Raw genomic sequence first — 11,723 nt, forward strand, 5'->3', positions numbered from 1 at the left:
CCACTCCTTACAATCATGAATGGCTTTTGCATCATTCCCAGTTAAAACTATATCATCCACATAAAGGACCAAAATCAAATGTATGCCCCCACTGTATCAGGTATATACACAGTAATCAATAGTAATATTTTTGAACCTAAACTCTCTAAGAGCTTGAGTGAATATTAAATACCACTGCCTTGAGGACCATAAAGTGATTTAATTAATTTATATACTTTATCTTTTTGACCTTGATATTCAAAACCTTCAGGTTGAGTCGTGTAGATTTCCACATCTAGTTCAGCATTTAAAAATGCAGACTTTACATCCATTTGATGAACCTTAAAATCATAATGATTAGTTATTGCTAATATTATTCTTATCAAAGATTTTCTTACTATAGGTGAAAAGGTTTCTTGAAAATCATTTCCTTCCTTTTGGCTAAACCCCCTAGCCACTAATCTAGCTTTATATCCTTCAATATTACCATCAGAATTTAATTTCTTAGAGTACACACATTTACAAACAATTGCCTTTCTATCTAAAGGAAAATCTACTATGACGCATGTTTATTGCTCATTAGGGACTCATATTCATCCTTCATAGCTTCTAGCCAACTATTAGCTTCATCGGAGCTAATTGCGTCTTTAAAATTATGGGGTACTTCATTCAATTCATTGTAATAAACGTAATCATCTAAATAACTAGGTTTTTTAATTTTCCTAGTACTCCTTTTAGGCTCATACAATTTAGGAGTCGGATCAAGTCAAGAAGAGCTTCTTACATCAGTTGTCCTAGGATCTAGTGATTCCTCTTGGTCTCTTTCTTCTAAAAATCTGGCTTGCTTATATATCGGTATTTGAAAGTCTTCAAAGAAGTAGGCTTCTCTACTCTCTATGATTTCTTTAGTTTCTATGATTTCTTTAGTTTCATCATTGTAAAATCTATATCCCTTTGAATCAACGGAATGCCCAACAAATATACACTTGACACTTTTAGGTCCCAATTTCTCTTTCTTTTCATGAGTTATATGAACGTGTTCTAAAGAGCCCCATACCTTAATATGATCCAAACTTGGTTTTCTTCCAAACCATAACTCAAAAGGTGTTACATTAGTCGATTTAGAGGGTACTCTATGTAATATGTATGTTGCTGCCATAATAGCTTCACCCCAAAAATAATATTCTACACCGGCCGCTTGTATCATACAGTTAACCATATCAATCAAGGTTCGAAATTTTGTAGTGAGGAGTATATGGTAAGGAAGTATATGGCAAACTTGTTGAGGAGTATATGGTAAGGAAGTTTGCCTAATAATCTCATTCTCACTACAAAATTGATTAAACTCATATGATATATATTCTCCTCTTCTATCTCTCCTAAGAATTTTAATTTTCTTATTTAATTGATTTTGAACTTTGGCTTTATATTTCTTAAATTTGTCTAATGCTTCATTTTTATGGTTTATTAAATAAGTGTAAGAATATCTATAAAAGTGATAAGATATTCACACCCACCAAGGCTTTTGGGTTTTAATTTACCACAAATATCAGTATGGATAATTTCAAGTAAGTTTTGAGCCCTTTTACCCTTAGGAAATAATCTCCTGTGCATTTTTCCCTTTAAGCAACTTTCACATTTGAATTTTTCCTTTTCTAAATAAGGGATTATATTTTCTCTCGTTAATCTATTTAATTTTTCATAACCAATGTGACCAAGCCTTCTATTCCAAATATTGAAACACTCATCATAAGCAAATGGCCTTTTCATTTTATTATCAAGATCAAGCTTGTACATATTGCCAACCATAGTGGCTTTTACAACAAAAACATCATTTTTCTTAATGATCATTTTTCCATCTTTTACATAAACATCACTTCCACTAATATCAATCCTAGAGAGAGAAAGTATAGTTCCTCCTCATTTCTGGGGCATATAATACATTAGTAAGAGTCAAAATGCCACCGGTTGGAAGTGGAAGTCTAATTGTGCCCTCTTCAAGAATGTTGATGCTAGACGAGCCCATATAAAGACTGTCACTCCTTTCTTTGAAGTCTATCACGTTGTTCTTGGTGTTGGAAATGTGCCGAGTAGCTCCCGAGTCCACTCACCACGGGAGCTCACCATCAAGATTCGTCAACCACAAAGGTAAAATCCTTAGTGCCACTCGCTTGTCCAGCATCCCTCTTCTCGGTTTCCCTGCAATATTTGGCAATATGACCATATTTATTACAATTATAATATTTTTTAAATTTCAAAGGAGTTTGTCCTTGAGGAAGTTTCTTAAATCTCCTGTTAGATTTTGCTTTCTTATTCTTGTTGGCCATTGCTAGATAGGCTTGGTCTCTATCTTTTTCATTCTTCTCCCTGACCCTATCATTTTCTTCCATCCTTAAGTGTCCCCTTAGATCATTTAGTGTTTGGATAGTCCCATTATGACGCAATTTTTTTTTTAAATACTTCCATGAGTTAGGGAGATTTTCTATAATTTTCATAATCTGTTGATGCTCACTTATGGGTTCACCAAAACCAGCAAGTTGGTTAGCCATAATGCACATATCATCAAAATATTCAAATAACGGTTGATTTTCCTTCATCTTATACATATTGTATCTTTCATACAACTCACACTTAGCCACACAGTTATCATAGGTGTGTCTTTTATCAATAGCAGCCCACAAATCTTTAGCATTATCATTGCATTCAGACACTTTATGTAGTCTATCACTTAGGCAATTTAGAATGGCACCTCTACATGTAAAATCATCATTTTTCCACTTAACAAACCTTTGCCTATCTCTAAGAGTTGTATCATCATCAGGTTCAGCAGGTTTTTCATCATTAATCGCATATCGCAATTCCATATTATGCAGTAAGAAAAACAATTTACTTTTCCAAATTGAAAAGTTAAAGCCATCTAATTTCTTTGTCTTCACCAAATAGGAAAGAATACTCTTTGTAATAGCCATTGAAATTAACCAAATCTCTGATACCAATGCTAGGATCAATTTAGGATGGCTATGTATATGGATTACAGCAAAATCAGATCAATGCCTCTCTTTAAAATTCACTTGAGAATAATAACAAACACTTCATGTATATATATTCCAAGCACATAAGAAACATAAACAATAATCTGTAATTAGGATCTCCTTAAAACATCAAAACAAATCCCCAAACCGTTATCATCCAAATTATACTTTATCCAAGCTATTAATCATACCAAACAGGCAATTATGAGGGTATGAAACAAACTCATCAATTGTTCAGTTAGGGCATGTAGAGAATAACCAAATCTACGAGTCAAAAGTATCAAAAAAACACCTCAATATGTTAGTACCAACGTAACACCCCAATATGTTCGTACCAAGAGGTTAGTACCAACGTAGAGGGAGAAAGTTGCAAGATAATGGTTCATGAGATTAAGCTCAACAGTGGCTTGTCTCAGGGTGGCCTTGCAAGGCTTTGGGTGCTCCCTTGTGACCAAGGTACCTCTGAAATTGTAGAGAAAGAGAGGAACTTTGGGTAGTAAGAGACAGAGACCAGAACACCATGGTTTTCTCTCCCAACCCATCTCTCTGTAAGCCTCAACATTCGAACGAGTGGATATTTGGAGAATGAGTTTTTTTTTCCTTTTTAACACTTGGCAAAAGAAATACATGCAAAATATATTATAATATGACCAGGGCCGTGGTCATTAAAATTGGTTCATTGTAGCATGACTGTGCTCGGTGCATTGGACAAATCAAATGGCATCCTCACAAAGATGCGCATGAGTCTTGAAGGTTGTCTTCCATTTATCTCCAAGTCAAATGCAAATCTGGCAGTATCCTTTCCTGAGGTCAATCTGAGAGAAAATTTCTGATCCACTCAACACATCTAGCATGTCACCAATCCTAAGTATGGGGAACTTATACTTGATGGTAATCTTATTGATTGCGCTACTCGCAACACACATTGTCCAAGTACAGTCTTTCTTTATAGTTAAAGAGTGCAGGGATTGTGCACGGACTCAAGGTTTCTCATATAAGTTCTTTTCTTAGCAGTTCTACCAGCCTATGCAACTCTTTGCAATCTGCTGGATTCATCAGAGAATGGATTAAGTGTTCTGGGCTTGATCCCCGAGCGGGATCTATGCAAATGTTGTATATTTCTCATGAAAAGAAGGTTGTCAGGATGCTACTCTGGATTGAGCTCCCTATGTCTCCTTACCATCCACCTCAGATGATGCTCTATTCAATCTCTCCTCGATGCACTCCTATGATACCACCTAGGATATTCTCGAGAATCATCATCATACACTCCATTTTTGTCCTCATGTAGTATTTGACTTCTCTCAAAACCATATAAACTGGCATCTTCGCAAGCTTTGTAGAGAGGGTCACAGGAAGTGTCACCTTAACACCTACTACCTGCATAATTTCCCTTATGTGTAAGAGGGAGTCATAATGTTCATCAAGACTTTGGAGGATGCACTATTGCTGAGCACCATTCACTCGACAAAGTGCATGGCCTTGGCCGTAGCTATGGCCTCAATCATGACCCTAGTTCACATTGCCTTGATTTGCCATGGAATGTGGCTTCACCTAACCCCCACCATGGAACTTTCTTTTAGACCTAAGGAATGGTACTTCCCACGCTCTAGATAGACACCTGAAGAATGTTGCTATTTCCGATAAGACAACAACCAAAAGGCTTCAAGAACTCTTAATTAGCCTCAAGGCATCATTTGAAACACTAAGGAACACTATGTAATTGAGTCGGACAGCATCCAAGGGACAAAACAGTGAAGTGACAATGCCTTAAAGACCTAATGGACACATTACAACTCTAAGATAGACCCTAAACAACTTAAGAATAGATCTTCAACTCCATTACAAAACTTGCTCTGGTACCAATAACTTAAGATCAGTCAGTCACTAATCTTCAGTTACAAGAACTTAATTGAATAAGGTTTAATATCTGCAGTTTTTTCAGGTCATCGTGAACAACACTAATTAGACAGACTAGCATAAATCAACATGCAATTTAGGCACTTGCTTTAGCTGGATAAAATTGTTTCTTATCAATTTAAAGCTACCCTACAGCCCTGAGAGAAAAAGAGTGTAGAATAACATTAAATTAATCGCAGAGGGTCGTTTCGAAGTTGAGGGTGGTAAGTAAGGGTTTATTTTACTTTGGGTTATTTTTGGGGAGGATCTATGAGTTACTGTTAAGATTTTATTGGATTTTTTAATGGAAATGTTTATTGGTTTGGGGACTATGATAAATGGAAAGGAAAATTAAAGAAAGAAGAAAGCGGGAAAAATAAGGGACAAAAAGAAATAGTAAGAATCATAGTCTTTGGGATTGAGAGTGGGATCTGGAGCAGAATCGTGATCAAGAACCAGGGATCTTGACTAGAACCCTGTAGTTTGGAGTAATGTATGTGCAATGCACATGTCAGGGTTGAGATTCCCAAATTTTAGGGATCTAGATCCCAACCTTTTGGGGTTCTTTCTCCTAACCTTAGATAGTATACCCTATAGTCTAGGATTATATATACTCTTTGAAGTAAGGATCTCTTTATTTATAGCCAACAAGAATTTGATTATCAAAAGTTGCATTACTAGCTAGTTATAGATAAAGAAAATCATCAGTTTGGATGTTATCTTTGTATTGAAGCGGGAACAGTATCCCAAAATTTTAAAATTAAGATCCCTTGAAGATCTCCTTTCCAAATTTCCAGAGCAAGATTCTAGAAGGGGATTGCTATCTAGGTTAGGTGACTTGCAGCTATGGGATGAATACTAATGAATTCTAGAAAAGGAAAAGGGATGAAGGGACAGAATGGAGAGGACGAAAGAGTTTAGGGAAAGAAAATTGGATGAAGGGTCTTCCAAGCCTTCTCTATACCCTTTAGTCAAATAATTCAAGAGGCCTTTTCTAGAGTCTCTCTTTCTCAAAGATAGCAAAACATAAACATCCTTGGGGTTGGACGTTCTTCTCTCCCCTGAATATGCAATTTGTCTTAAACATAATTAGCCAAAGTACTGTTCATTAAAATAAAAATAATAAAAAGACTGAAGTACTCATGGATTTTCTACTAATCTGAAAGACAAAAATTACCCTTTGGTAACTAATATAAATTGAAGGACCAAATATCCTAAGTTTTAAAAAGAAAAGAAAAGAAAGGGAAATAACCCTAATGACATGATCTCCTCATCAATCACATGCATTAAGCATTTGCACGTACCACCTGAGATAGTGGGATCCATGCCATATCCTATGGACACCAGTATTTCAGCCAGGAATGCAATTTAATCATCTTTGAAACCCTACTTTTCTTTTTCATGGTTCTGCCTGATCAATCCCAAACTTTGCAGGTTGAGGAGCGACGTATACCAGTAGAGGAGGTGTTTGATGCCGATGAAGTTTTTGGAACTGGATGTGCTGTGGTTGTTTCTCCTGTTGGCAGTGTCACGTATCTTGGGAAAAGGTTTGATTCATATCAATTCAGCTGTTATCTTTCCCATGTGTGTCTCTTTTATTGGCCAGCTTATTAATCAATTTTGTGAAGTACCCTATCTATGCATTGAAAATTTGAAACTTGTGAGACATATTCACCTCATTTAATAAGTTTTGAAAGCTCAAGTTCTTGCGTCTTTCATACTTTCTGTTAGAGGTAGTGAGTATGAAACTGGTCATGGACATTTTCAATATGAATCAATCATTCAAAGCCTTGTGTGTAAGAGGTGTGTATCTATCCCTTATGGTTCCTTCTACTTAAGAAATTTGCATCTTGATCTTGGCTTCTTATCAGATCTGTTTGATGCCGCATTTTGTGAATTTTCTCTTGCATATTGACAATGAACTTCAACATCTGTTGTGCACTCAGATGTTGTGCCCTCAGATGGTAGATTCAGCTATGGAATTGTACTTTATCATATAAAATAATAATGATTATGAGGACACGGTCACCTGTTCTTCAAAGAAAATAGTTACAAGAACAACAATTCCTAGTATTTTAAGAAGACCATTAGTCCAGACCATGTCTCGGGACTTGGATTGCATGGCACTTAGATTCAACACCTGAAATTGACTTAACTGGCTAGTTCTTGGTATACAAGATATCTTGAATAAGCTTTTACAAAGATCATCATCATCATACCCTTTTCTCTGCTATTTGGGGTTGGTTACATGAATCATGGCTTGCCAATCCCTTAACCCGTCCCAAGCCCGGATAAAGGAGGTGGGTTGTGTTAGGTAGGCAGCCAACGTAAAATTTCGTTAAAACTTTCCACAAATCCCGAATCTAACTTTCCAAGCTTTTTCAAAGCTCACACTGTCTAATTACTCCCACATTGTTTAATTACTCCCTTGCTCAATAGATTAGCTGATATTTTCTCATGTTGTTGCAGGATAGAGTATGGTGGTGTAGGAAAAGTTTCTCGGCAACTCTATTCTGCACTTATAAGCATTCAGTTCGGGTTAACAGAGGACACAATGGGGTGGACAGTTATAGTAAAGTAGGAAGGAGCAAGCCAAACCATTAAACTTTAGTGGCTTGGTGAAAAATTGATCATTAAGTGGATCTGTAGATGGAGCGATGAGCGACATGATCATACAAGTGGTCTTTAATTGGATGCATGGAATGCAATTGGAATAAATGCAAAAACAAACTTCAATGCTTCAGTAGAATAGGGTCTCTCATTGAATCACCAACATTTATAACAAAGAAAAAGACAATCCACAGGGGCCTAGTTTATACAGTATGCACTCAAAATTCTTGTATATGCATCCACTGTGCCACCTTACACCTAACGGGTTGTTTTTAAAGGGGGTTAAATTTTAAATGTACTTTTTTCGAACTTGCCTAAATAAAGAAAAAGAAATTGTTTCATGCGAGCTGGACCGCATTTCTACATATGCGGGCTTGGCCGCATAGAAACTGCGTCCATAAAGAAAACCACTTTTTAGGGATGCTTTCAACTCATTAACCTTTTCAGAAACTTGCCAAAAAGATTTGAATCAACTTTCATTGACCAATGTAAATAGATAAATGGATTAATAGGCTTCTTAGCATCTATTGGGTTTTTTTATCTTTGTTTATTGAGTTGTACTCTTTTTAATTTAGGAAAAAGTTTATTTAAGGTTGCAACTATAAAATGTAGAATTAAAGGTGCACCTAAAAAGTCTATCATATAAGGTTGTTTGAATGTCAGAAACTTCTAATTGATCATCTCGACATCGAGATATGCTAAAATGAAAATAAAAAAAGATTTTGGGTCTACGAAATAGTTTATCTTCCAATACATTATCTGGACTATCCATTTTCAAGCTTTTCTTGTGCTATAGATCTACTTGATTGAACCATTTTTAGAGTTTAAAATTTTATAATTAGATATGAAAATAGATTCTCAAGCCATCCTAAAAAAATTTTATATCAAAATTATATTTATAATAAAATTTAGACGTGCGCCTTAATTAGATTGTTTAAGGCTGCAACCTTATGCAAACCACACCCTATAATTTAATAAAGCGAAGGATAAATGGTGGCTCAGATAATATCTTACAAGATTGACAAATTTTTGCTTCAAATTTATTTTTCGAACTCATCGAGGTAAACAACTTGTGAGTTTTTTGGCACCAGAATAATGCCCTATGGTAGATTCTTTTGGCGCAAATTTACCTTTTTTCTTTCTTTTGCTTTTCTATTTATTGTCGCTTCTCTATTAAATTTGGTGGCAAAGAGTTCAATTTTAATGCCATGCCAAGTGGCCAAAAATGGGATTTAACATCAGCACGGGCTTGAGACCTAGTCTATGCCTTGCCCAATTTTTTTATGGGAATGTATACAATGAAACCATTTACTTTGGTACATCGAAGTCACAATTATTCACAATCATTCACGTGAAATTTGATAGCTTGAAAGTGTCACAAAGTTCAAAAAACATTATTTTGAACTTTGAGCTTGGACAATGAAATAAATGCAGCCACCCAATTTCACATCCAATGGTCAAGATTAATTGTGAGCATCTTATACTAAAGGTAAATGGTCTCATTATATACTTTTCCATTTTTTATAGTCCCAAACTTGGCTTGGGCCCAAAGTTAATTTCTACACCAAGCTTGGCCTAAATGCCACTATTGAGGCTCAAGCCATGCCCGGTCTTACCTGAATACATGACTTTTTTCTATTATAATAAAAAAAAAAAAAAGTAATATTAAAATTCAAACTTGTTTTTAGATGGGATATACATTTTTAAGGGATTATATGCAATGAGACCATTTACCTTTTATATAGATGGGTGTGTCACAAAGTCTGACAAAATTTCTTTTGAAGTTTAAGCTTGGTCAATAGAATAGATGCAATCATCTAATTTTATATCCAATAGTCAAGATTAATGTTGACCATCTTGTACCAAAGATAAATGGTCTCATTGTATACTTTTTTTTATTTTTATAATCCTTGCACTTGTCTCTCTCATGCTCCTCCTTCAATCTTCTCACACTGCATGCATTCATTGAATTTGTTGGCGAAATTTATCAAAGTACATCAAATTTGTTAACTTGTAATAATTTATACATTTCAACTAAAATATACATAAAGAACATATTTAATTTTGGTACTAGGCGGTTACAATTATTCCTGTCCGTCAGATTTCATCAGCTAGTTGTATGAGTGTTATTGAATAGGCTCAAAGTTCACAAAAAAAAAAAAAAAATTTTGAACTTCATGACATACTCTAAGCCATCCAATTTGACATCTAATGATTAAGAGTGATTATGACCTCCTAGAAACAAAGATAAATGGTTTCATAATGTACAATATCTTTTCAGTTAAACACATGATCATGTATATTTTGATGAGATTTTTAAATTAAATAAAAGGGTTGTGGTTTGTATAAGGTTGCAACCTTAAGCAATCAAATTAAGGTGTGCCTCCAAACTTTGTCATGAGATTAATTTGGGTATTGAAAATTTTTAGGATGATGCAAGAATTTATTTTTATCTCTATTATAAAATTTTAAACTTAAAAAAATGTTTGAAATCAAGTAGATCTACATATGCATGAAAATCTTAAAAATAAACGGTCCAGATAATGTGTGGTGAGATGCACTATTTTTAGGACTTAAAATCAATATTTTTTCCCTATTTATATATATCTGATGTTGAGATGATCAATGAGGTGTTTTTCCAACATCAAAACAACCTTTCTCAAAGGATTTTAGAGCTGCACCTTAATTATTATACATTTTTAAGGTGCATATAGATTTTTTCCTAAATAAAAATATGTAGCATGTTAAGTACTCGATTAACTATATATATTTTCATAAATCTCTCTGTTTTGAACAATTGACACTCACTAACCGGTCATCGTTTTCTCTCTCCCCCTTATATTTTCTTGGGTATTAAAAGTTTAAAAAAAAAAAATTATGAGGTATTATACTTTTTAATTCTCAAATGAACATATGTTTTCTCACCAATTTCCCTGGATTTAGGTGCTTGAGAGTGGTGGTCTTTCTAAAACAAAACATCAATGTTATGTCCTATTATGACGATTAAATTCGAGGGAAAAAGATGTTAAGCCCTGGCTGAATTTACAAAGGAAGAGTATAAACAAGGTGCTCACAATTAATCTTATCCTTTAGATATGAAATTTGGTGGTTGCATTTATTTTATTGACCAAACACAAAATCTAAAATTTTTTTTTTGTTAAATTTTGTGACACTCAAATTAACAAATTTCACATTGGATGGCTATAATCTACTTTTATTAAGTCGGACATTGACCCTTCTCCATTTCTCTTTTGCATGTGTTTTTTAACGTTCCATTTCTCTTTTGGAACTGGATTTTTAGAGAGAGTAAACAGCACCGAGGGAAACAAAACTTAGATTTCCGTCGTCCCTCTATCTACTTATGACAAAGGTTAGATTCTCATGAATTTTGCTGGTTCCGTAATTTTCTATAATTTCTCATGAATTTTTCTGGTTCCATAATTTTTTTAAAATTTGAAAAACAATAATTAGAAGTCAGTCAGAGGATGTCGGTGGATCGAGGAGCAATGTTGAAAAAAATAAAAAAAGATGGGTTAAACGACTTTCTTTGTAATTTTCACCAATAAATAAAGCATTTAATATTTTAAGAAAAATTTTAGGATCTATACATAAATCACTCTATAATTTTGAAGCGAAGTGCTTGTCCATCTCTTTCCTTTCTCTTATTTTCTATTTCGTAATATGTATGGTTGGTTTTCTAATTGTTTGAGTACCTAAATGGGGATGAAATATTTGGGTTTCTTTCTTTTAAGACACTTTTGGATCCTTGGATTCAGATTTCTAGGAGTTACTTTTTCTGGAAAAAGCATAGCAATCGTATTTGGTATGCTTAGAATTGACATTTCTGTTCGAATTGATATTTCCATGGGATTTCTGAATACTCAAACTTAAATTTTGGAAATCTCAATTCTAACAAAATAGGTAGAATTAACATTTCAAGGAAATGATCCATTTTGTTGCTGAAGAACAAAATTTTAGAGAGAGAAACTATATCAAATTTTACAGTGACAAAACATATTAAAATTTTAGAGAAAGAGTATCTTAAAATTTTAGAGCGAAAAAGTATCTTAAAATTTTAGAGAGATAAACTACATTAAATTTGAGAGAGATGAAGAACATAAAATGTTTTAGAGAGAATTATCGCAAAAGTTTTAGAGGGAGAAATTATCTCAAATTTTAAGTTTTAAAGAGAGAGAGTATTAA

At 34.1% G+C, this 11,723-nt stretch overlaps 1 protein-coding gene across 3 annotated transcripts in view; it reads left to right on the forward strand.

Annotated features, from left to right (window-relative positions):
• LOC18445578 (branched-chain amino acid aminotransferase 2, chloroplastic) overlaps nt 1–7,656 on the forward strand; it is a 45,945-nt gene extending 38,289 nt beyond the window's left edge. For 2 of the 3 annotated variants that reach the window (XM_011629248.3, XM_088852694.1), the window contains exons 9-10: nt 6,345–6,457; nt 7,380–7,656. In XM_011629248.3, the coding sequence (XP_011627550.3) occupies nt 6,345–6,457; nt 7,380–7,491 (225 nt within the window). In that variant the 3' untranslated portion in view covers nt 7,492–7,656. Of the gene's footprint in view, nt 1–1,981; nt 2,128–6,344; nt 6,458–7,379 lie in introns of all 3 variants that reach the window. The other variant, XR_016045159.1, reaches the window with a different exon arrangement.
• The last annotated feature ends 4,067 nt before the right edge of the window (nt 7,657–11,723 follow it).

The sequence above is a fragment of the Amborella trichopoda genome, chromosome 12 (genome assembly GCF_054954075.1).
Source record: "Amborella trichopoda isolate Santa Cruz 75 chromosome 12, AtrichopodaSantaCruz75HAP2 v2.0, whole genome shotgun sequence".
Lineage (NCBI taxonomy): Eukaryota > Viridiplantae > Streptophyta > Magnoliopsida > Amborellales > Amborellaceae > Amborella > Amborella trichopoda.